The following is a 27,249-nucleotide window of genomic DNA, read 5'->3' as shown; positions in this document are numbered from 1 at the left end:
TCAGAAGCCTTGATGGTACATGTGATCTGTTTTCCCTGACTTCAGGAGATTGTGCATATCAACATTTGCTTTTTCCATTTGTAAAATAAACAATTTATGCAATGTTCCATTTTAATATACCTCTTGGTAACTTGATTCCAAAGGATGATGATGACTGAACCATTTTTTAATTGTGTTTTCCTTCAGTGGTCCTATCAGTCCAGACTCCCTGTGGATCTTGGCTAGAGTTGTAGCATCTGACACCATCTGTACTAGTCCTAATCAAAGAAAAGGAGTTCACATGAAAAACTCACAATTTTAAAAAGGGGCAGAGTGTTTATTAATCTGCATTGCACTGTATCATGTCACCCCATGGAGAGATTTATACACACATTTCAATTAACCATAAAAGTCTACACAGTATTAGATGATCTAGAAAAAGGATGATTGGGAGCTTCTCTTCGCCCTGCCTCATAAAACAAGAGCAAAGGGCTATTCAATGAAATTAAAGATAAATTAAAAACTGATCAATGGAAATGCTTTTCCACACAATGGACAACTAGATTGTGGAGTTCAACAATAAAAGGAATAAATAAAGCTTTCATATGAGCCAAGCTTGCCTTAAGCAGTATGAACAGCAAGGGTGGCATTTCAAACAACACGGGGGGGTTTCTGGAACTTTATTAGTCTATAGCCAAAACCTAAATAAGGGCCAGATTTGCAAAGCAGCTTAGCACCCAGTAATTCCCACGGCAACACTTCTGAACAGGTTTTCAGAAGTTCTTACTTGGTGCCTAAATGGGAAGTTTTTTTGAGAGTGCAAGACGAGTTGTGGATGCCTAGGCTTTAAATTCAGGCCTGGGTTGCTACAAAACCTCATTCGCTTAGGTTCTATTTCTTCTGAAGGGGGAAAAAAAAAGTTAACCTCCCTAAAACTACAAAGATGTTTAGGACCCAACTGAGGGTGGTTCTGAGCACTCTTTTCCCTCAAAGGGGAAAAAGAAAAGACACCTTCAAAAAGAAATACTGAAGGGAGGAGAGCTGTTGTATTACTGGTTTACATGAGGTATGAATAATGTAATACATGCATTCTTTCTAATCTGTACTGACCTTGGCCTTTTCCTGTAGATAAACACTTATAAATGATCATTTGCATATCGAGTCCCTCCTGAAGCCAAATTCTGTCCATCACACGAATAATCTGCAGAACCAGCATATCCTGACGTAGATCATCTCCCACCTGTGAAAAGGGCACGTGAAATTTGACTTTCTTCTTGAATCCCAAAGAGAGACACTTTTCTCTCTCTTTTGGATTTTTTCCAGGCCAAAAGCCCCAGCTACCTTCATTTTGCAGTAAATCCCTGCAGTTTTGCTCAAAGTGTTCATACTATATCAGAAGGAAGAAAGAATGGAATGACTTAAACAGACAATAAGTGTTTTGGCAACTACACTAATGGTACCATATGCCCTTTTGCCTGCTGCAACCTTGCAGTTTATTATTCACATGGAAATTACTGGTCTTTCACATGCAGTCGGGAGCTTGGATCCTTGTTTAGTTAAATTTCAAAATCCATCCAATAGCAGATCCCTTTTCAGGAATGAGAGCACAAGTATTCGACCTGACACTACAGGGCAACCTTATTACACATACAAATGGTTTCCCTGACATGATTCAGAACCAGTTTCAATCAGCATTTTCTTGCTGACTGCTCCCCAAATGGAGTCTGTTGAACAACAATCTTAGAGAAATCGGACCTTGCGTCTTGTAATTAATGAAGGGATTATTTTCTACCATAGCTGGGTAAATGGCCCATAAAACAAAAGCTCTGCTATTCATCCCTTCCTCCTCAATGTCTAAATTGCATCTGGATATTACTGGTATTTTCAAGCCTTCATCAGGAAAGTCTTTCATAAATTGTAAGCTTTAGTTACATTACAATGATTTGTTCCTTTATTATGTTCCTTTTACAGAAGCATCCTAGTCTACAGGCATTTAATGAGAGGACATCAATTTCCCCCTATTTTTTTAAAAATCCATTTCCCTTTTGTTTACAGCTAATCTTGATTCCAATTAATTATGCTCAGCAGCCAGACCTGAAGAGTATTTTTCCAGTGTTTGCTCACCACTGTTCAAAACAACAGTTACCATTTTATTTAAGCATTATCTATTACAAATAATGAAGCATATTATGAGCCAAATTACGGTTGCTGTTACATCGGTATGTTGGATAGGAGAAGGTGCGGGGAACTTCATAACACTATTGGCATCACTGCCAGTGTTCATTGCCCCAGAGGTGAACATTGGGTGGGATGACGAGGCACCTGCCTCTCCTTCCACTTTAAGCCACTGGTTTGTTATGTAAGTAGTGCCAGGTATACAAAACGTCTGTTAGTCTATAAGGTGCCACAGGATTCTTTGCTGCTTTTACAGAACCAGACTAACACGGCTACCTCTCTGATAAAGGCAGATGAGTGTGCTTCCTCCAGTGTGGCCAGAAATGATATTTCTGTTCCTGGGCCATATGTGCATAAAATGAAAATTTCACCCAGGTGGTGTCTGTAGCATGACATTTTTAGGCTTCTGTTTTCTGACTAGGGCACCTTCTAATTTCTAAGAACTACCCCTTAACCCTTTGCTTGGAGGCAGCAACCATTTTGTGCTCTTCAGGTTGCTGTGGTCCAAACAGAGAGCTCTCTCACACACTCGTACCATGCTTTCTCAAGGAGGCCTTCCTATTGTTGTTTCTCTTAATCTGAAACAGAAGTAATTTTAGACTGAAGGCATATGTTTTCTCTCTTTGTGTATGGAAACATGACAATCCTGGGCTTACTTCCAAAAACAACAATGGAGTTACACCAGCGATTAATCCATCCCAATACCATTATTAAGGTGGTGTACCTCCTCTATCATTCCACAACATGATTGCCATGGGGTGGTGTCTCATGGTCCTACAGGTATGTTGCACTTAGCAACCATTCAAGGTTCTTTCAATCAATTACCATGACTAGATTGGTTCAAAACAGGTACTCCTCTCTCAGGGATGCAACCAAAATTTTCCTAAGATGGGAATCCAGAGCTCTCCCTCCACCGCCCTGAATCCAGTCCCACACCTCGCCTCCACCCCCAAACTCTCCCCTGCTGCTTCCCAATACCCAGTCTTGAGCAGTCTCACACTGCCTTGGCACCCAGATCTGTGCTCTCTCACTTGCATTCAGCTCCACAAAAACTCTGTTCAGGCTGCCCCACACCCAGCCCAGTGCTCTTCCCTCCACATTGATCTGCCCCCAGCTCTGAGATCTCCCTCTTGTACCCAGCCCTACTCTGCTTTTCCCTGGGGACTGGGAGGCTGGCATTCATGGGTGCCAGAAGGACTGAGAAAGCAAAGGGCCCAAGCAGACACACAGGGTTTCAAAGCCATTCAAATTTCGCCCAGCCACCCCTCATCATGCCAGCAGGGAAGAGGCTGTGCTGTTATGCCACCCAGCTTTGGTCAGGGGCTAAGTGTGTGTGTTTGGGGGGGGGGGGGTCCTGCCCTCCCCCAATGCCACCTTTAGCCAGCTTCTTCCTCAGCTGGCCCTTTCCCCGCAGTGAGTCCTCAGGTGCAGGGTGTTCAGCAGGCTGCCTTCTCCTGCTAGGGTCCCGCTGTAACATGAGGGAGGAGGTAGCTTTTGTGCCAGTCCCTTTCCTAAAAGCCAGTTGGCTGGGTGAGAAGGGAGCCTCTCTCTTGACTCTTTGCAAGGCTCCTGGCCCCAGGCCTTTAAAGACACCGGGACAGGATTTCCTCCCAAGCACCACTCATTCCCAGGACCAGTTCCTCTCTCTAACTATCTCCTGAGTCGCTGTATATACATCAGACCTTTCCAAATCTTAAAGAGCCATGCCACATGATGGGAATGGCTGATCCCTTGGCACCACTACTCCATCACATTGACTCTGACTTGGAGACTCAGAATTGAGTCCTATATGTTTTGTGCCAAATGCAGTCTTCAGCATGATAGAATTTTATCTGCTAGACAGGGCTACTGTACAATTAAGTCCTTTCCTTGAACAGTTATTTCTCTGGACTTTGTCCTTAGACCTCAAGAAGGTAAATACACTATGTTACCCTTTACTGTTTAGCCTGAGTTAAAAGCACACATTGTTTTCCTAGAATGCATTTGATTTTCTACCAATCAAAACCTTGGATGCTTTAATATATTTCCTTAATATACTGTACTTAAAGGTCTAGCATCAAATAGGATTATGAAAACTGAGCAGCACAGCCAAATCAAACACCTCAGGCTCAAGATCTGAAGCCTTCCCTTTCAATGAGTATTAAATTAACATTTTGCATACAAAATGAACTGGGGGTTATTAGTATGAATAACTTACCTTAAAAATAACATTGATGTTTCTACTCAGTGTCTCTGTATTGATGAAGGAGATTTTCAATGGAAAAGCATTGGATGTGAAATATGAACATGCCTTTTGAAAAAAAAAAATGACACACACATAAAATATAGTATACTATAGGGTAAAAGCAGTAGAACATTTCCCTGAGAAGATGTGGTGTCTTGAAGTATTTATCAGCAGCACAGGTAACAAAAATAAATAGTCCTCTATATTAGAAATAGTTGAACTGGTTCAGAACAGAAGAATCTCTACTTCCTTTGACACTTTGCCCATCTTTACAATCATATTCAAACTTCTTAAAGGTTCTGAAATGCTCAGGTAATCTTTTCGCTACGATTATTTTTTTATTTTTCCCAGGCCATTCAGTGCTACATTTTGGCTGGGACTGGAAAGACCAAAGTGATGCAAGGCAGACCCAATCAAAGGCTGCAATGCACTTGTGAACACTGTGATCTAAAGATTTTTTTTTGGTCTTATTTTGTCAGTGGGTAGCCTGATCCTGCAATCCTTATGGAGGCAAATCAATTTTAATGGGTCTCTAAGGCTGGGTTAGGAGTGCAGCAAATTCTAATCATCATAATCTACATTATTTGGAGCCTGTCTTAAACCCTGACCGTTGGCATCATATAGAGCCTTCCACCTGAAGATCTCAAAAGGCTTTTAAAACCATTAATGAACTAAGCTTTGAAAACCCCTGTGAGTTAGGTAAGTATTATTATCACCACTATAAAAAAAGAAAAACTGAGAAAGACAAAGCAATGGCCTGCTTTTCAGAAATAATAAGCACCTCACAGCTCCCATTAAAATCAGAACTGGGCGTATGCAAGGGTGGAAAATTTGAAAGAAAAATTATAATATAGACAGCTATATATTGTCTGTCATCCAGGGATCTCAAAGTATGTTAGAAACATTACTTAAGCCTCTTTACACGCATGTGAAGTCTGAGAACTATATATTATACGATGTTACAGATGAATAAATTTGAGGCACAGATGGTGAAATCCTGACTGCACTGAAATCAACAGGAGTTTTTCTTCAATGGGGCAATGATTTCACTTAGAGTGACTGAAAGACTTTGCCAAAGGTTAATGTACGATAATACACCAGTGGGTGAGCTGGAAAAGGATCCTGGATGCTTGACTCTTAGTTTAACCAGTAGACAATGCTGAAATGAATTATGGTTTGATTATTAGGAGTATTCTAAAAATGTTAGAGTTCATGAAATAGAACATGCATTTCAGTCTAGTGGCTGCAGACAAAAAAATATATATATATAAGAAAATGTATAAATACACACACATCAATCAAGATTCAGTGTCAGTCAAGCCAATCTGGTTTACTATCAATAGCTCAACTGGATAGTTAGAGACCTCCCCAATAGTCATTATTCCCAGAAAGTCTGAAAGCTGTGAGAAACAGTTAGCTTGAAAATTCTTCTGATTTATGTCATCCACAATTGGCCCAGTCCAGCAGGGTGCTAAGAAGCTTCAGTGCTCATTGACATCCAGTCTGAAGAGCAATTATTGGGAGAGCCATAGGTCAAAGAAGGTTGAAGGGCTCAACTCCTCACAAGATCAGGTCCATTGTGGGTTACAGGCCTCAGAGCAAAATTATAGAGCAGTGCTGTAATTATAAAGCTATAACTTAAAAAGCCCCTCAGACCTGTACATATTATATTTTCCTTGTGGCTGGGTACTTCTTCCCCCAACAACACTGAATCCTCTGGTGTGACATTTCTCTGTCATAAAACATGAATGAAACAGTCCTGGCAGTCTGGTCAATGAAGTCAAACATATGAAACAATACACAAGTTTCCTCCATTCATCAGTAGTTTTTAATAAGGATAACTTGCACAGGTGGCTGAATCTGCAAACATTTACCATGCAAAATCTCACAGGTTCAATGGGAGGAGGGCCAGTGCTACAGCTAAGCACCCCTCATCTCTGAAAGCTGTCAAGCCCCAGGGAGGAAAAGCTGCCAGCAAGAATCTGCACTTGTGTGGCAGCAACCAGCTACTGCATCAGGGGGCACTGTTAAAGAGGCAGATACCTCCTTCCCCATAAAAGCTGCTTTGAGGAAAGCTGGGCTGGAACCATGCTAGTCACAATTTTGAGTCTCCGTTGCAATTCTGCTGTTGTAAGGGGAGAGAGAGACACTTAAATTGGCAAATACTACCTCTCCCCCTAGCTGGGTTGAAGGCATCCATAAAAATATTAGTCCTGTGAATGGCTGCCTATGTGATGCCAAAGCTTAAAGGGGATACTCATAAATAAAGATTTGCAGGATCATGACCTAGTTCATGCAACATTTCATTCCCTAGTACTTATTACACTGAAAATAAAATAATCTATAGAGTAAAATGGACTTACATCTGCATCTATGCCTCGTACAACAAGTGCAGGATTCAGGGGAAGCCGGCAAACATTTACCTCCTGGAAGAACTGCTTAAGTTTGTTGATTTCCATCTTTAGTACCTCCTGTGAGACATCAATCATTATGACAACTTGAAACAACATCACAGCAGTTTTTTAATTGCCAACTCTCTTGCTATATTTTAATAAGATAGTGAATCAAATTTCTGGTCTTAGTAATATCAATGCAACCGCATAAGAGTTAATGGGATTACACCAGTGTGCAGTAGCTGAGACTAAGAATTGTGATCGTGGTCTACATCTGTGCCCTTGTTGCCTACGGTGTCCTCCTCAGCGGCTTTTCAGCTAAGCACCTCTTATTCTGAACAGCATTTTTTCTTATGACATTTTTCTCTAACCAAGTTCACAATGAGTGGTTTCTTGCTTCAGGACTGTTGCCTTGCCTCCCTTTTCTAAGTGTAGGTATGCCAATTACAAGGTTTGGGTTTTTCTGGCTTTATAGCCTCTTGATCGGTCTCTGAGGTCTGGTTGATGTACCAAAAAGGTGTCATACACATCTACTGCTTTCTTCTTACAATGGCATGCACAATCTTTCACTCTGCCAAATCACTGTGTCTTCTTATGTTAAAGTTTGTTTAGGTGTGGCATTCTGGTTTTCTTTTGGTGTTGGTTTGGGTTTTTGGTTTTGTATTTTTTTTTCCCCTTGGCAGGACTTTAGGTGGGAAGGCTAAGAGAGATACAGAGGCAGCAGTGGTAGTGACCCAAGCACTGGAAGACACAATGAAGATGACCAGAGATGTGGAAGCTATGGGGTATACATGGATCCTGGAGTGGGGTACCTGAAAAATGTTTCATTTGTATGAAGTGCTGCTTGATAGAGTTGGTGGAAGAAAAGATCTGAGGCTTAGAGATGCAGGTGAAAACTATGGTTGAGTTTCAAAGGGGATTTGAGCAAATGATGAAACAAAGGAGGCTGAAGGGAAAAGCCAAGGTTCGCAGATGCAAGCTGGACTGAAAAACTCAGTGGGGAGACTAATGGTTGAGGAAAGTGGCCAGTGGAAGCATGTGACTACGAGAACCAAGCAGAGGAAAAGACCGGCTAGTTAAGGGGAACAGGTTTGCGGAGTTAGAAAATGAAGAAGGGGCAGAGCCAGGCTGTAACTGAAGGAGGGAGGACAAGGAAGAAGAGAAGAGCAGCTAGTCCTATAAGTCCTACAGGAAGAGGGGAAGAGCCTATGGAGATACCCAGAGTTCAGAGCCCCAAGAGGAAGACTCACAGAAGATTGCAAGGGAAAATAAAAGACAAGAGGAGTCTCAGCCAGAAGGAACAGAAGGAAGGCCGGAGAATCACACCATCACCAGGAAAAGGCAGGTCTATGTGATTGGTGACTTACTGCTAAGAAAAACAGGCAGGTCTGTCATCAGAGCTGATCCAGAGAACAGAAGGGTGTGCTGTCTGCCAAGAGCTAAGATACAGGATGTGGACCTGAGTCTGAAGAGGATCCTAATGGGAGCAGGAAAGAATCTACTGATTGTCCTTCATGTGGGAACAAATGATCCTGTTAGATTCTCGCTGGAACTTATCAAGGGAGACTCTGCCAGGCTGGGGAAGATGCTTAAGGAAATGAAGGCTCAGGTGATCTTCAGTGGGATTCTGCCTGTCCCTAGAGGAGGAGAAGATTATGATGATCAACAGATGGCTCAGGCAGTAGTGCTATAAGGAGGACTTTGGAACGTCTGACCACTGAGAGGCATTCATGGACAGAGGACTGTTCTCATGGTATGGACTCCACCTGAGTAGGGAGGGAAATAGACTTCTGGGATGGAGATTGGAACAATTGATTAAAAGAACTTTAAAGTAGGAATTCAGGGGGGATGGTTTGGAAATGCTCATGTAATCTCCATGCCTGATTTTAACATTGAAAGGGAGGAAAATCAAGTAAGAAAGGAAACAGCAATGGAGAATGGACATTAAGAGGAAGGATAGTGCTGATACCAGTCATATAGGTGACACTGGCAGTAGAATGACTATATGACAATTGGGCAAGGAACGTTGGTGAAGCCAAGCAGCAACAATTAAGATGTTTCTACACCAATGTAAGGAACCTGGGTAATAAAATGGAGGAACTAGCACTACTGGTGTAGGAAGTGAAACCAGATATTATGGGGCTAACAGAAACATGGTGGAATAGTAGTCATGACTGAAGTACAGGTATTGAAGGGTATGTGCTGTTTAGGAAAGGCAGCACATACTGGGCTAGATGGACCTTTGGTCTGACCCAGCAGGGCCATTCTTATGTTCTTATGACAGAAAAAGGCAAAGGTAGTGGAGTAGCATTGTATATTAATAATGAGGTAGACTGTAAAGAAATTAGAAGTAATGGAATGGATAAGACAGGGTCTGTTTGGGCCAAAATCACTTTGGGGAAGAAAGCTACTAGTGGTTCCCCTGGGATAATGCTTGGGGTGTGCTACAGATCCCCAGGATCCAATTTGGATATGAAAAGAGAGCTCTAATATTTTTAATGAAATAAATACTACTGGGAATTCTGTGATTATAGGACATTTTAACTTTTCAAATATAGATTGGAGGACACGTGCTACTACTAATAGTAGGGCCCAGATTTTCCTGAATGTGATAGCTTACAGATTTCTTCCCCAAATAGTTGCTGAACCAAAATGAGGTGATGCCATTTTAGATTTGGTACTGGTTGTAGGGGACCACCTTGGTTCGAGTGATCATGAGCTAATTCAGTTTAAACTAAATGGAATAATAAACGAAAAATAGATCTGCAACTTGGATCCTTGATTTCAAAAGGGCTAACTTTAAAAATTAAGGCAATTAGTTAGGGAAGTGGACTGGATCTGAATGTGGAGGAGGCTTGGAATTACTTTAAGTAAAAGTTGCCGAAGCTGTCAGAAGCCTGCATCCCAACCAAGGGGAAACAATTCTTAGGAAAGGGTTTCAGCCCAAGCTGGATGAGCAAGCATCTGAAACAGGTGATTAAGAGAAAGCAGAAAGCCTACAAGGAGTGGAAGATGGGGTTGATCAGCAAGGAAAGCTACCTCTTGGAGGGCAGAAAGTGTAGGGATAAAGTGAGAACTGCCAAAAGCCAAGCAGAGTTGGACCTTGCAAAGGGAATTAAAACCAATAGTAAAAGGTTCTATAACCATATAAATAAGAAGAAAACAAGGGAAAGAAGAAGTGGGATCACTAAGCACTGAGGATGGAGTGGAGATTAAAGATTACCTAGGCATGGCCCAAAACCTAAACAAATACCTTGCCTCAGTTTTTAATGAGGTTAGTGAAGAGTTATGGGGTTATGGCAGGGTGGCTCATGGCAATGAGGATACAGAGGTAGAAATTACGACAGCCAAGGTGGAAGTCAAATTCAAACAGCTTAATCAGACTACATCGGGGGGCCTGGAAAATCTCCATCCCAGCATACTAAAGGAACCGGCACATTAAATTTCAAATCCAATAGCAAGGATTTTTAATGAATCTGTATACTTGGGAGTCATATCATAGAATCATAGAATATCAGGGTTGGAAGGGACCTCAGGAGGTCATCTAGTCCAACCCCCTGCTCAAAGCAGGACCAATCCCCAACTAAATCATCCCAGCCAGGGCTTTGTCAAGCCTGATCTTAAAAACCTCTAAGGAAGGAGATTCCACCACCTCCCTATATCCTATGACTGGAGAATTGGTAATATAGTTCCTATTTTTAAGAAAAGGGGAAAAAATGATCTGGGAAATGATAGGGTTGCTAGTTTGACCTCAATAGTATGCAAGCTCTTGGAACAAATTTTGAAAGAGAAAGTAGTTAAGGATATAGAGGTAAACAGGAACTGGGATAAAATACAAAATGGTTTGACAAAAGATAGATTGTGCTAGACCAACCTGATCTTCTTTGAGAAGATAACTCATTTTTTTTAGACAAAGGAAATACAGTAGATCTAATCTACCTGGTTTTCAGTAAGGCATTTGCTACAGTTCCACATGGGAAATTATTAGTTAAAATGGAGAAGATGGGGATTAATATGAGAATTGAAAGGTGTATAAGGAACTGGTTAAAGCAGAGACAATTATGGGTCACACTGAAAGGTGAACTGACATGCTGGAGGGCAGTTACTAGTTGAGTTCCTCAGGGACTGGTCTTGGGACCAATCTTATTTAACATTTTTATTAGTGACCTTGCACAAAAAGTGGGAATGTGCTAATAAAATTGCAGATGACACAAAGTTGTGAGGTACTGCCAATATAGAGGGGAACTGGATTATCAGACAAGAAGATCTCGATGATCTCATAAACTGGAGTAATAGAAATGGGATGAAATTTAATAGTGCAAGGTCATGCTTTTAGGGACTAACAACAAGAATTTTTGCTATAAGATGGGGACGTATCAGTTGGAAGTGACGGAGGAGAAAGACCTGGGTGTATTGGTTGATCACAAGATGATAATGTGATACGGCTGTGAAAAAGGCTAATGCAGTCCTAGGATGCATGAGGCAAGGTCTTTCCAGTAGAGATAGGGAAATGTTAGTACCAATATTCAAAGCACTGGTGAGACCTCATCTGGAATATTGTGTGCAGTTCTGATCTTCCAAGTTGAAGAAAGATGGAACAGGTGCAGAGAAGAGTTACTAGGATGATCCGAGCAATTGAATACCAATCTTATGAGAGGAGACTGAAAGAGCTTGGCTTGTTTAGCATAACCAAAAGAAGGCTGAGGGGAGATATGATAGCTCTCTATAAATACATCAGAGGGATAAATACCAGGGAGGGAGATGAGTTATTGAAGTTAAGTGCCAATGTGGACACAAGAACAAATGGATATAAACCTGCCCATCAACAAGTTTAGGCTTGAAATTAGGCAAAGGTATCTAATCATTAGAGGAGTGAAGTTCTGAGGCAGCCTTCCGAGGGGAGCAGTGGGGGCAAAAACTGGCTTCAAGACTGATCTTGATAAATGTATGGAGGGCGGTGGTAGGATGAGACTGCCTACAATGGCATGTAACTGATCTGCAACTGTTAGCTGCAAATATCTCCAATGGCCGGTGATGGGACACCAGATGGGGAGGGCTCTGAGTTACAACAGAGAATTCTTTCCCAGATGTCTGGCTGCTGGGTCTTGCCCACAAGCTCAGGGTCTAACTGATTACCATGTCTGGGGTTGGGAAGGAATTTTCCTCCAGGTCAGATTAGCAGAGACCCTGGGATTCTTTTTTTTTTTTTCCTCTGCAGCACAGGGCATGGGTCACTTGCAGGTTTATTGGTGTAAATGGTGGATTCTCTGTAACTTAAGTCTTTAAACCATGATTTGAGGACTTCAGTAACTCAGCCAGAGGTTAGGGGTCTATTACAGGAGTGGGTGGGTGAAGTTCTGTGGCGTGCGTTGTGCAGGAGGTCAGACTAGATTGATGATCATGATGGTCCCTTCTGACCTTAAAGTCTATGAGTCTATGTTTTCTGTCTCTCTTTTTAAAATCCTTGAGTCCTCAGTAGAGGCAAAACAGAGTCCAGACTCTGACAACATGCAGTGGTAGGTCTTAACTTTATTTGGCTCTCTGGTCTGTCTGGTTGAGATCTCGGCAAGAAAGAGTTTAGACATCAGCTAAATAACAATAATGGTTACTTCAGTAACCAAGTGAGCTAAACTTAGACTGTGCCTAGCTGCATGCAAACTGCATATGTTGGACAAGAAGCCCTTTGGAACAGGGAATACATCTTCTATCTATTGATAGGTGCTATGTGCCTCCTTTTTATATGTTAAATACCCTCCACTCCCATTGGCTTTGTTGAGAATTGAGGATGCTCAGCATCTCAAAGGAAGCACTTAGCATCTCCCAGAGATCTAACATTAAACTTTTAAAGAGACACTAAATACGGTACTAGAGCAGCGTTTCTCAAACTGGGGTCCTTGGGCCCCACTGATCAATTCCTCCCCCTCCCTCCCTCCAACTCCTCCCTCTCCTTCCTTCATGCCTCCAGTGCCTCCTGCATGCTAGAAGTCTGGTGGCGCAGTGGGGCTAAGGCAGGCTTCCTACCTGCCCTGGCTCCGCGCTGGTCCTGGAAACAGCCAATATGTTTCTGAGTCTCTGGCGGTGCAGGAGGTCTCTGTGTGCTGCCCCTATCATGAGCGCCAACTCTGCAGCTCCCATTGGCCAGAAACTGCAGCCAATGGGAGCTGCAGGGGCAGTGTCTGAGGGCAGGGGCAGTGCACGGAGACCCTCTGGCCCCCTCGGTCTCTTTTGGGAGCAACCCGAGGTAACTGCCGCCCAGTCGGAGCCCTCACCCACTCCCACACCCCTACCCAGAGCTCAGAGTCTGCACCCAAACTCCCTCCCAGAGCCTGCACCCCGTACCCGCTCCTGAACCCCAACCCCCTGCCCCAGCCTGGTGAAAGTGAGTGAGGGTGGGGGAGAGCAAGTGACAGAGGGAGGGTGGATGGGTGAGCAGGGGGAATGGCCTTGGAGAAGGGGCAGGGCAAGGGCTGAGCAGGGAGGCTTGGGGGGGTCCCGAAATTTTTATAAATCAAATGAGGATCCTCATGTTGCTAAAGTTTGAGAACTGCTGCACTAGAGTCTTGAGATCTCCCTGCTATAAGCAAACTAACTTCAAAAGACAAACATTTTCAGAGGCTTTACCTTGGTTAACAGATTGATGGACGTTGGAGACATCATTCTTGGTCACCTTTAGTGATGTGGCTCAAAAGGTTATGGGTATGAATGATATAAATATGGGCCAAAGACAGTAACTGTGGGTCAGGGATTACAGCTCATTAAAATAGTTTACAGTTGTGGCTGTTAAAATGTTTATAAATGCCTTTACAAATACACCTCTACCTCAATATAACGCTGTCCTTGGGAGCCAAAAAAATCTTACCGCGTTATAGGTGAAACCGTGTTGTATTGAACTTGCTTTGATCCACCGGAGTGCGCAGCCCCCCCCGAGCGCTGCTTTACCGTGTTATATCCAAATTTGTGTTATATCGGGTGGTGTTATATCGAGGTAGCGGTGTACTTAACATTATTATAGGATTCTTGGTGACCACTATGCTAAGTATATAGACTACCACAAATACTGAGGTGTTTATGTGCTTTGCCAAGGCAAACTGGAAGATTGGAATGGTACCCATTCTTATATAATTAAGAAGCTTAGTCTTGGGATTTATGCACACACTAATTAGAGAGCAGAGTTTACGTTCCTCCCACAAAAGGAAACAAACCAATAAATGTGTATGAGTGCAGAATAGCACAAACTTTGGGGGACTTTTTATTCAAAATATGGAGCTATTTAGTATAACAAAAGGCAACTTAGGAGAAAGATGCTATCGCTTCAAAATTAAAAGTTATTCGTACAAAACATAGAGAAGGGAAAAAAAATCTTAACAAACCTGTTTTTTGGGATCACTGGCAGCCTTGACTTTTTCAGCAACATCTCCCAGAATTTTGATAAGTTTCTTCTCCTTAGAAAACTCATCATTTAAGGTTTTTCCTGCGCAGAATTGGACAGCAGCTAGTAGTTTCTGATACCAGCTTTTGAAATGAGCTTCATTCTGTGCATCCTTTAACAGCCTGAAGGGAGGATGGAGAAAAAAGTTGTGTACCTAAAACTGATTTTTTTATACCACCTCTAACAAGAACAATGAACGTACTCCAGACTAATCTGTATTTGGTGGCTTTGGGCAGTTTAACAGGAGAGAATGAAAAAAATGTTGTTTATTTGTTGGCAGTAGTCAAGTTCCATCTGATAACTAATGAGATTCCAAGAGTGTAAAATCGATAGGAACCTATTTCTTATTGCCATCCACAGAGCAGTTCCTGACTTGCTTCTTATTTCTAAAAGAAACATTTGTCAGAGGAATGTATTTTCTACTTTCTTTTGTCCAGTTTTATACATATATACACAATACCCACCCCGGCAACTGCACACATGCACACACAGACCTTGCAGACAGTGGGTACATTTAAAAAAGTTCATATTGGTCTTAAAGGTGCTATAGTTTCAGCTATATTCACCATTTTTAAGTGCAGGAATATTCCTGAAATCCATAAAACCTCTAAACCCTGAGTTAACTTTTTATGTGCATCCACTGCATCCATCTCTTCTTTGTCAGAGGTGGATCCAGACTAAAAACCCAGTTCTGATTCTGATGAACTTTGGGGAAGTTTTATGGCTTGAGTCATCACCAACATTGACTAAGGGGTGGGGTGAAAGAACAAGTATATTAATCTTTTGAGCCTCATCCAATTTTCTCCTCCATCCACAGCCCTGTCCACATGGGGAAAAATATGCTTTTTTTCAATTGAATTTATTTAACTCAATTGGAACCCCCCCCCCCGCCTCACCTTTAACTTCCAAGTAGACACAGTTCAACACCTTTAAGATCATTTGAGCTGATCTTGGTGTATGCTAGTTTGACTGAAAAAAAGTCATCCTTTTGTTGGTCTGCATAGATTTAGAGCTAATTTGTAATCAGCTTTCTGCCTATCTCCTGATTCGTTCTTCTCCCCTTCCATAAGCAGCATTAGACCACTCCCAGCCTCATGATCCTCCCACAATCCGACCCCCCAAAAACCTCACTCTGCCAGTAACCCTGCCTGAGCCCCAAACTAGCTTCCCCAGCTGACCTGGCCACTGAACCCTAGGAACAGCTTTATTTATCTGAGGTTATCCAACTGAAAGCTATCCAGTTTTTTAAGGGTTAAAGGAACAACATGCATACACATATTAATATGACACACATTAGCAGAAAAAAGATTTTACTGCACAGATGTCAGAACATGACTTGGGGCTCCCCTACTCCTCTTAGCTCTGCCCCTTTTTGTCAATGCATTACAATAAAGCTACCACAGCCAAGCATTTATATATATTGTGCCTGAAATCTCTGTTCTGATTTAACTGAATAAAAGTAGAGTGTAAGGATTTTACATATTTTTCCCTGCTGACATTTTTTGTTCTCTTTGTTGTTTTTTATAAGACAATTGCTCCCCTGGAGCTTCTTTTGCCATCCAGACAAAGTTTCAATTCAATGCAGAATAATATCACCTGCTGGTTTCTGACAAACTTTCCCAATAGCATAAAGAATCTGAATTTTTACAGGTTTGTAAGCACTGCAAACACTGAAAGTACCTGCAGTGTTCTGCTAGTAATGCCTAGACATGTAAGGAAGGAGATACAAGTAAGTTAGTTTGTCATCTTCTCTCCTCCTAGGAGTTGGAAATGACACTTCTTAGTATAGTCTATTGCAAACAAATAATTATATTCTGGGCTGAACGAGAATATGAATTGTCAGTGCACTGTCTTGTGGGAGATAAATTCCAGCGTACAGACAGACTCCACACTCTTAGTGGCAGAGCTTTTGTTGCCATCCTCACTCACTCTAACAGCTCATGCATGATGACTGATACTAGCTAGAGTTGCTGAGGTTCAAAAACTATGTCTTAGAGTTTGGCTACACTTGCAGCTGCAGTGTGGCCACATTTGCAGCGGTGTTGGGACTGGGTGCATTATGGGCAGCTATCCCAGCGTTCAAGTGACTGCAACGTGCTTTTCAAAAGAGTGGGGTGGGGTGGAGTGTGACAGGGATTGTGGGGGAGACAGAGAGTGGAGTTTTGGAGCTGACACTGTGTCAGCTCCTTGCCTTGCAAGTTCTAAGGACGTGAAGATACACAGCACCAACCTTCAATCATTTTAAAAGTTTCGACCCCTTCTCCCCACCCCTCTCTCATTCACTAAATGCAAATAGCCTTCAGACCAGATAAGCAGCTGCTCCAAAACGGACCCCTCCTCCCCCTCTCCTGGCTGCTTCTCTCCTCAAGCAAACACTAGGGGATCCCCCCCCCCGCCTCTGCTCGAGGAAACAGTAGCTGTGTTTGTTTTTTAGATAAGCAGCTCTGGGATCCCCGAGTTCACAACAAAACAAAGAGAGACGTCACAACAAAACAAAGAGTGTTATCTTTACTTAAAAAGCATTATGGAAAGGTTCCAGCGGTCAGTTACAGCGCAGTAAGATTAATCACTGTTTACACTGGCACCCCAGCACTGCAAGAGCAGCGCTGTTCTCTTTATTCCTCTTGTCGAGGTGGAGTACAGCCAGCGCTGTAGCCAGGGAGATACAGCGCTGTATGTGCCTTGCCAGTGTGGACGGGGAGTAAGTTACAGTGCTGTAAAGCCACCACCAGCGCTGTAGCTCTCAAGTGTAGCAAGCCCTTAGACTCCATAGTGTGACTTAGCACAGTTGTAACCGGAACAGATATTTCTTAAAAGTCACTGGCCGTTCTGAAGAGCAAAACCATTCTAGTCCAGTTCTAGCAGAACTGTCCTTGATAATTGTTTTTTGAACATGATTGTTGCTGGTGCAATGCCAGCTGTTGTGCAGACAGGGAGTTTCAATCTGTCTCAACTATAGCAATGTTAAGAAGTAAACACGTCATTTCTAGCTTACCTAACTCACAGGAGGTGAAATTCACCCTTTCCACAAAGCCAGAGTAAATAGCTTTTGTGTGAGTAATAATACTGGGCTGAAGCAGGGTACTATTTACTCCTGCGGGTATGCACTTTGGGGCTGCTGTTCCTACCTAGGATCATGCCCCCCTGCATGCAGTTCAGCCCACTGAATCTGTGTAATCACAAGGGGCAGTTCCTACCCGTTCTGCACCAGCCTGTTCAGAGTGAGTATACAGCCCTCGTCACATGATGTGCAAAGGTCTCTCTGCATGACCGCACTGCCAGGGCCACCAATGTACCACGGGGGTAAAGGGGCTGTGTAAATCTTCTATCACCCCTCTGCAACAGGGTGAGTTTCAACCATATTTCTTGGATGTTGTTCATTATCTTCCATGACATTTTCTTAAAAACAAAATGTGTTCCATCCACTGTGTGGGGGTAATCACTTGATGTGATGAAAGTACAGGCACAACACCGTGGTTAAAGTGTTCCGTAAAAAGACCATACCACTTTGGCTCTCAGAATTGAATGTTTAAATTTGTAGAAGTACTGTTCACATTTCCTGTAGCAACAGAAAACGATCTCAGCTCAGAGATGACTTGAATATATACTCATTACATACAAAAAAGCTGTGAAGAGAATGTCAACGTTGCAAAGTCAAACACTCAAAAGTTAGGAAATGCCAGAATTAAGGATGCCTGTTCAACATTTAATTTCGGCTCCCTCGTGCATATGCTTTCTGATACAGTCTTTAATTACATCATTTCATACTATTTTTTCCCCACAGAACAACTGCTGTCAGGAACTGTGGGCTTTAGTTCCCTCAACTCAGCCTGGGGCTAGCCGGCTCATCCCTCAGCCTGATTAATGAGCCCAGCTGGGTGGCTGCAGAATCACTTGACTGACTGGCCCGCAAGATTGGATACAACAAGCCAACAGATCTGCATTTCAGCTCAGGCCCCTGACACTTGCTTCATTCAGTGCACAGGAGAATAAGTGATCGTTCACTGATCCTCATGCAATATTTTATTTTTTCCTCATTGTTCAAAGGCCTTATTTACTGCACACTATTCAAATCCTGCTCTGTAAAACAGAATTATTAATTTCCGCAGAGGTTTTTCTCTGGTGCTCATCACTATGGTATGTAAGTGCTTCACAAACATTAATTAATTTATCTTCCAAAATGCCTAAGAGCTAAGGTGGTATTATTATTCCCATTTTACCAACTGGGAACAGAGACTGAGAGGAATTAATTTCCAAAGTGTCTGATAATTTTGAATGTCCTATTTGAGATACCCAAGGATGATTTTTCAGATAAATTAGCATTTTATAGCACTTTATTTGTTCAGAGCACAGCTCCCATTAACTTCAGTTGCAATTATGAATGCTCAACACTTTTGCAAATCTCAGGTCAGGTGTCTCAAGTCAGGCACACAGAAAATGAGAAACTCAACTAATGAATGTGTTTGGTTTCAGTAACTTGCCCAGCATCCCCGTAGGAAATCCACGGCAGATGTAGGGATAGAATCCAGTTCTCCAGTTAACATTAAACTGCCTTCACCATGAGATTGTCATCTCTCCTTTTGCAGTCCCCTGCCCCAGTACTACAACTAGTACACACATTCCAACTAATGCGACAAATGAGGAAGGGGTCCTCCTTTTAATACTTGACTCACAGAGCCGGCTCTAGGTTTTTTGCTGCCCCAAGCAAAAAAACAAAAACAAAACAAAACAAAAAACCTCTGGGAGGGCAACTGCTGAAGTGTCAGGAATGCCACCCCTGAAATTGTGCCGCCCCAAGCACATGTTTGGTTTGCTGGTGCCTAGAGCCAACCCTGTTGACTCATTCCCTGAGCACAGTCCATCCTGGGCACTGAAGGAGGCTGGGGCCATTTGGAAAAAAATAGTATGTGAAAGAGTCTAAGGATTTCTAAATTAGCGTAATCTACATGCTGAATGGGCTGGAGCACAACTCCTCATACCATTTTAGAATTTTATACCTACTTATACTTGTTTCTGAATTTGGCCCTGAGAGCATAAATCATATGAATTCAGCTGTCTCTTTTTCTTATAGTATCAATTTAAAGAAACTATGAAGGCTACCTTCTCCTGTATGAAATATTCCTTTTAGGATTCAGTAACCTTTGTTCTTCTTAAATACACAGTACTGAGATACCTTTCCTTTAATGAATCCACAGTCTGGAATTCATTGGAACCAGGAAAAGCAACTTTTTCTGTTTTAAGTAGAGAGACTTCCTGTATAGGAAAGATCAACCTATTTGATCCATTTTTAGTTTATCATTATGGCCAAGCTTCAGGAGAAGTAAACTCTAATAATCTTAGCACATGCATGTACTTGATAAATGTTTCCTTTTAAGTTGAAAAGGGAATTAGGACCAGATTCCAACTGCTCATGCATAAGCCAGAGGTGGGGGGAGGGACACAGAGGAGAGGGGAAGAGTCAAAATTTTGATTCCTTTGTTTCAGGAGCCCAAGCTATGCAGGACGGTGGAGCAGCTGTCATGATCATGCCCTCCACTTCTGCAACAGCTGGAGGCCAGTACTGGAGGAGAACACATGCTGCACAGTTTCAGCACATGGCAGTTGCAGAAATGGAGTGTTCCCCTCTTTACAGTATCTCTTCAGAGAGATTCTATCCACCTCAGTGCTCTGATGACAAAATATATCCGGAACTGCAGCTCAGGCAATGCAACTCCCTACCACTCACTCCTCACAGATGTGCTTTAAAAGCCACTGTATTGACCTTAATTTGCAAAATGATTGGAATTAACTAGATTTGACTTTCATCTTCATTTTATAAAAACAAAACAAGGTGGATATCAGAGGTCAGCCTTTAATGTAATGACTCATTCTGGGTTCTGCTATAGTGTTTACTCTGCAACTGAACAAATAAGCAATTGCAATTCTGTCTTCACTGTTGCCTAGCCCGCACATCCCCACATATCCACTGCAGTCTGAGAACCAGGCAGAGATAGGAGCAGCTACGCCCTATGAAATCACAGGATGAACATAATCATCAAGACACGAATGACATTTCCAAGACACGACTGGACACACTAATAGCTGTTGTCCCAACAGGAATGCACTGTAATTAGAATGACTCAAAGTCAGCGATTGTGAAGCAAGGAAAAACTCACATTTAGCCTCTGATGTTTGCTACAGGAGGCTGCATATTAGAACTAACCCTGGAATCTTGCTTATATTCCAGGCCTGCAATCCTGCAACATAGGGGTCTTGTGGACCAGCAATAGAAAAACAAATGAAGCTCTCCTTCTACAGATGGGCTCTTCTCCAATCTCCTCATCTCTTACTTTGATACTTGACTTGGGCCAGAGCAAGATAGGTGGGTTTAGACTCACTGTCAATAGATCACAGGCTGGGGAATGTCACAAGGAGGCTAAGAGAGGAAGGACTCTGAAGTTCAATGATGTGGTAAAGGAGAGCAAGGAGTCCCAAATAGCCTACTATGGGGTTGCAGGCCCTTAAAAGATATGAGGGACAAGAGAGAGACAATTTGCCTGAAGTTCATAAGTGAGGCATGGTTGGTAAAACTTCTAAGAACCCTAGGCAGTGATAAGGACAAATGGTTCCATTTAATAAGCTGGTTTGGTGTTTTTAATCCATATATCCACTGTCTATACCAGCACATACACTATGCATATACAATAAAACATGATGAACACTTCCATTTTCAAAAGCAATGAGTGATTTTGGGGGTCTCAGTTGACGAGAACTTTATAGGACCTGAGTGCACTCATACTCAGAAAATCAGGCCCCTTTAAGGTGTCCCAGATTGGGCACTTGAAAACCAAGGCGCTCAACATCACTAGTCACTTTTGAATATTTTGACAAAGATATTATTCATATTTTGTTGTAAATATACAGATTAATCCTGTTTCTTTAATCCTCTGTTTTACTCAGCTGGAAGCAGGCAGACTCAGAGAAGAAAAGGACATTACTGCAGGACTCCAAGGCTTAGTATAGCAATGAATGCTTTTAAATGTCATTACACAGTCCCCAGTATTTGTCAATAGGTTAGCATGAAAAATGGTTGTTTCTCCAGAGGGGTACGGGCCCTGTGTCTAAGGGAGGCACCCACCTTTGTATATACAGGCATGTCCTGCAACACTCTCAAGACATCTTTGAAGTTCACAAAATGCATCAAGCTATGGCATATGCACATGCACAAAACATAAGAAAAGAAAGAGCAATCTGAATTTTAATGAGAACTCAAGAGAAAATATTTTAGGCTGTTAAGATGCACTGAGGAGAGTCAGGAGGTGGGGTGGGGTGGGGTTGAGCAGTGGGGATGAGCACAAGGTCTGAGTACAGTATTGTTAAATCCCATTGCAGGTTGCTCACAGGGATTAGAATCATAGATGTGACAAATGAGTCACAGAAATGTAATACCTGTAGCACATCTGTGAAGGGCAGTAAGGAAGAGTGGGCAACTCACTGCTACTAATTACCCAGTTGCAAGTAAAATATTTAAGATTATACTCTTATTAACTTTTCCTTTTTCTCTGGAAAGTTAATAAGGAAGGTTAGATTCCACAAGGTTCCTTTCCAGCTAATTACAATTCTGCACACCCCACCAAAGATAACAGGAATAATCCCTTTGATAATGATATCAACATAGCATACATTATATAGAAACTATAGATTCTAAAGACTCATGAAGATCTTTACAAACACACCCCTCTGCCTACATATCTACAAGAGTATCTCTAAACACATAGAATGGGGGCCTAGAACAGGCCAAATTTGTCTCACTTTTTAATTGGTCTTCTCATGGGGTGGCCTTTGCCAATTCAGAGAGAAGGAAAGAGGAGCCATACCCACTTGTTTTGGAAGGCAGGGATATACAAATTATTCTCTCTGTGCCCCTTAAAAACAGTTTGGTGTCCAACCGCCTAGGCAATGCTTCCAGAAGTGGAAAAACATTGGAAAAGATAACTTGGGAATTGGAGAGGGGACCACACACACAGGGAGGAAAATTCTGGATTAGTAGAAGACAAGGCCATGAGAAGACCAGTTAACAGATGAAATAAAAGTGGCTTAACCTCAGAGTGGCCCTCCACCATTCTTTATATAGCTATTAAAATGTAGCAGCTAGCTGAACAACAGAAGAGAACGACAAAAATAAACCGTCTATACCACTGAGACCCATATAACGTCTAACATATTGGGGAACATCATGCACTGTGAATTGACTATATGACCCCTATCTTTTTCATCTCTAACTTCTGTGTTATCCGCCTCAAGCAGGCAGGATGTTCCTGATAAAGTGATCAGAAATGAATGTTAATATTGTCATGTATTTTGTTTTCCTTAGGCTTCAGAGTCAGCTGAGATGGTCAGGTACTTTCTCTGAGAGCTACTGTATTAGGCATTATCTGTAGATTTAGGAAAACACCGGTGCACCATTCCATGTCTGAGAAGTTATTCAAACACACAGAAGGGCTAAAAACTCTTTGATTTCAAATGAGAACTTAAACCATCCACAAACTGATGGAGTCACAAGAGAAGTGACAGAAAAGTGTTCTAGCTTGTCCGGCTCATTTTAGACCTCATCCCTCTTTTCACAGAGAAAGGGGAGAATTAATGGTGACTTGTTGAGGCTAGTTGGCTAACTGCCTACTAAATGCTGATGTATTAGATGAATGTTTTAAATGTTTACATTTTATTTAATATTTAATTTTTAAATGTTTAACTGTTTTAGATTAATCATGTGGGGTGGAATACGAAACATGTTTAACAGTGCACAGCAACAGTATACTTTTGGTACTTCACACAGCTCAGACAATGAAACTGCAGTCACTTTCACTTGCTGGTTTTCAGCTAGAACAGCACTCTTTTGTCTGTGTTTCAAAACACTGATGTTGAATACTTAACCAAAAAATACATCTGTTTCCACTGAAATTTTGTTTTAAAATTGTCATGACATTTCTATTTATAGTAGGCTAATTTCTTTTAAAATATAACCTAGAACAGATGCCTAGACGTCAGTGACTTTTTAACAGTGTAGCATTGTTGCACAATAGATATTAGATGTGATAGTTAAGCTTGAGGCACACAAAGTTTATTTGGCAGTCAAGAGAATGGTTGCCTTTCACCAATCCTCAGTAAAACAGACAGAACAGAATTAGCATCTTGGCAAACCACTGTTGCACTAATAAGCCAATACTTTAAAAAAAAAAAGCCAATTTACCAGGATTACTGATTATCCCAAATCAAACTCTGCATACAAGCACTGCTGAATTCTGTGGGAGTTCAGAAGCTGAATAAGGATTCAAGTTTCACTAATGACCCCATCTTAATGAAGTGCCAGGACAAAACTCCAGGGATAATGCTCCAAAACAATGGGATGTCTGTAATCCAAATCTGAATTCTGAAACTCAGGCTCATTTTTTGAGTGGTCTCAGCCTCTAAAAGCTGAAGAACCAACTTCTCATCCACAGAACCAGGAGGAGTCACAAAAGCATAAAATGTATCCAGAATACAAAAATGTGTGTAGCAACTTTGTTACACTTAACATCTTGAGAGCTGAATAAAGGTTATGAATGGAGCAAAATTATTTTAGAGTTCACTGAGAAATGGTTCTGTCACTGCCACTCACATCTTACCCTATAAATGCCAGCCCATGCCTCTGTGTTTGTTTCAAATGGACATTCTTCTTGGGGCAAATGCCACATTATTGTCAGACTGTCATGCAACGCCTCACTCCGGTAAGCTTGAGAGCTACAAGTCACATATCACTGTAAAAGGCCACCATCAATTTGTGAATTATGGAGTGAAACCAGGTGGTCATTCCATATATAGCCAAAAGGACCGTCTTCTCATGTGCAATTACATTGTAGGCTTGTAATGAATGAGAGTGAGGGTGCTAAGTTTACCAGTAGAATATGTAGACGCAGCACCAGCAACTTTGGTGGCGTGAGGCCTGCATTTGTTAGCAGTGAATTTGACCCATAGAGTGGTTGTGGCTAGTCTACTTTGAAGCCATATAAATAAAAGGCTAAACTCAATTCTAGTACAAGTATGTGTAGCTCCACTAAAGCCAATGGAGTTGCACTGCTTTACACAGTGTCTGAATCTGGGCCATAGTCATCACTGTAATATATCGAGAGGAAGAGTGCTTACAGGAACATTTCTCCCCTCCCATTGTTTGGGTACTTCATGTCTACTAAAATGGCTTTGGATAGCTTCTGTAACTTTCCATTAGCTTCACAGCTGGAACAAAAAATCCTTTATGACATTATAAAACAAAATGTATCAGACAGAGCTGATTCTGAACAGTTCTGCATGCATCGGACAATCAGGATTTACAGAAAAATGACACAGAACTAAACCTGATTTATACTGAAGGACTCTGATTAACTTTCCTTTAAGACACTGCACTTTTTTGACATTAATACAGAATAAGCATCGGGGTTTTTTTGTTGTTTTTTTTTAAAGTAAAATTAACTTTCTAGATGGCCATTATGGCCTTGGGTCACTCATCTGAGGAGCAGCACCAGATTTCAGTCATTCAACCAGAACAAGAACCTGTAAAGTCATTTACAATTCTAGAGCTTTATCCATCTTGTGTGTTTTTGTTTGTTTGTGTTTGTTTGGAGGGGGCTGAAACCATGAGCTCAAATGTTATTCAAAGGAATTCACACTTCAGAGCAGGAAATGTCCAGATAGACTGTTTATTTTCTGGGACCTCATTTTCTAAGTGTGGGTGACCAAGTCATTTACACAAGAAAGCAAGGGGTCTAGCACAACCCTGCACACCAGGAGCCTATCCCCATAGCTACTTCCCCATGTGGTACGCTCTCTACTTCCACCATCCCTCTGGAGCATTAGGAGACTGCACCATCTGCTTCCCCATGTTACTAGCTCTTGCCTGTCACTAGTGCTTGGAGAGAAAGACACCAGCTGTTTCTGCATGTATCCAGAGATCTTGTTAATACACTGCATCCCTGGAGCCCATGGGAGATGAGACCAGCTGCTTGCACACATCCTGTCCAGCTGGTGGCCCTACCAACCTTCTTTTACCAACTTATAGAAAAGGGAGTTTGGGCAGAGATGTCTAAACAGATCACAGTCTATAGAGTATGGAAGAGTGTGAACAGATTACACTGCTGACATCTCCTTGTGGCTAGGCGTGGCATAGCAGCTCTCCCCATGGAGGGTGTCTCCTGTCGTTCTGTCTCTGCACTGGTCTGGCTTTTCCTGCAACCTGGCTCTCCAGCCAGGTCACTTCAAAGTCTCTCCCCCTCCAGGATAGTCTATTAACAAAAAGCAAAGGGGAATTAACACAATAAATTGTGTTAATAGGAATAGAGGGGAATGATTCCTCTTAAGGTGTATCAGAATCTGGTCTGGCCTTCCCTTCCCTCAGGGAGGGATCATTGGACAGCAGTCGACTGGGAAGCTCCTGCCTTCAGTTAGCCTTTTCCTCAGGAGCTGAAGGTCTGTTCTCTTCCCTGGTCTGCCAAAAATGAACTGTTCTGCTCCCCTTTTGAGCTCTACATCCAATCTCTGCATGCCTTGCAGATGTGACGGGGTGGAGCTGCTTGAGCCCAGAGCAGCTCCTTAACTTCTTGTTGTCCAGTGTGGGATTTGTATACCCCATCACAAAGTGGTATAACGCATTTTCAACATTCACTGACATAGGTACTGTAGTAATCATGGTATCTCACTATCCTTACAGTACTGCAAAGTCCCCTGTTCTAAGTCATCATTTCACATCCCAGGTGGAAGTGTAGCAGGAACTCCTCTGCACCATGAAGTTATGTACATGGGCACTATTAGTCCCTCCTGTGGTTCATTAGGGATCTCTCAGACTTTTTCTCAGGAGTGCAGTGCACATAAAGAGTGGAAGCAGAAACGGACCCTGAGTCATGGTGACAGTGCTCGACATTTCCAGCTAATCCGTTGCAGCCCTTCCAGTGATATACTGATTCTCTTTTTCTAGGTCTTTGCTACTCTTCTGCTCATGTGCAAAAGCCTTGGTACAGCTACAGTAATAAGACCTAAAACCATACAACCTACTAAAGACATGGAGATCCAGATAGTCAAGCCATAGAAAACTGAGAGAGACCCTGATCGCCAATAATCTAATTTTGGGAGACACTTCATCTGTAAAGAAAATTACATAGAGGAGGGCATGAAGGTTTTTTACAATGTAAAGGTCGCTAGCAAAGCTCATTTGCTTGCAGGGAGCAGCAGAGTGAGTGAGTCAGATTTTTCAATAAGGGAGCCTCTAGGGTCCCAGTAACACAGTTTCTTCCCTCTGCGATTCCAACTCTTTGAAGGAAGAAATCTCTTCATACTGCAATTCTCCTTACTGTGTAGCTCTCCTCAGACAAGATGATATCTCTCCTCTCTTCTAATTAAACAGGGGAGTTTATGAAAGCCGGCCCTTGTCAGCTCACATCTGTACTTTGCATGTCTGTCAGGAGCAGGTTATAAGAACAGGATTTACACTGTACAGAGCCCTGTTTCTGTTTCCTTCATACCCTTTCTCCCTAGTTCTATTTCTCCTTTCTCCCTTTTAGTTTTGTTTTTCTTCCTCTTTCTTTCTCTCTCCTTCTCCTTTTGGTCTTTCCTTCTTGTGCTCCTGTGCTTTTTTAGCATTGTATTTTATTTATTTATTTTCTTTTATTATATCCTGGCTTTGACCACCTTCCACCTTCCCTACCATACACTTGCTTTGCTCAAAAGAAGAGGATATCAGCAACTAAATGGAAACAAGAGAGCCTTGTCTTAAAATCCTGTAAGAGAACATTTTGTTGCTGTTTTTAAATGCCCATAGCTATTTTCATGGTCAGACTCTGCCTCTCCTTACCGAGGGCTTAGCCTCCCATACCAAGGCCAAAGGAGGATAGGCTTTACCTCACAAGTTCTCACTGCGGAAAGTTCTGGCATACGTGAAACTCGGTAGCTTTGGTTTGTAAAGGTTCACGCAAACAAGTGTCTTATTTCATGTGGGCTGCACCCTTTCCAGTTTTGGTTTGAGTTTTGGGGACTTGAAACTTAGT

At 42.1% G+C, this 27,249-nt stretch overlaps 1 protein-coding gene across 1 annotated transcript in view; it reads right to left on the bottom strand.

Annotated features, from left to right (window-relative positions):
* LOC123345139 (phosphatidylinositol 4-phosphate 3-kinase C2 domain-containing subunit gamma-like) overlaps nt 1-27,249 on the bottom strand; it is a 270,359-nt gene that overhangs the window by 109,858 nt on the left and 133,252 nt on the right. The window contains exons 18-22 of the mRNA XM_044981863.1: nt 14,142-14,322; nt 6,742-6,849; nt 4,352-4,444; nt 1,090-1,219; nt 121-257 (exon numbers count right to left, since the gene is read on the bottom strand). Of these exons, the coding sequence (XP_044837798.1) occupies nt 121-257; nt 1,090-1,219; nt 4,352-4,444; nt 6,742-6,849; nt 14,142-14,322 (649 nt within the window). The remainder of the gene's footprint in view (nt 1-120; nt 258-1,089; nt 1,220-4,351; nt 4,445-6,741; nt 6,850-14,141; nt 14,323-27,249) is intronic.

Source organism: Mauremys mutica, chromosome 1 (genome assembly GCF_020497125.1).
Source record: "Mauremys mutica isolate MM-2020 ecotype Southern chromosome 1, ASM2049712v1, whole genome shotgun sequence".
Taxonomy (NCBI): domain Eukaryota; kingdom Metazoa; phylum Chordata; order Testudines; family Geoemydidae; genus Mauremys; species Mauremys mutica.
This window is presented reverse-complemented; position numbering and strand designations above follow the sequence as displayed.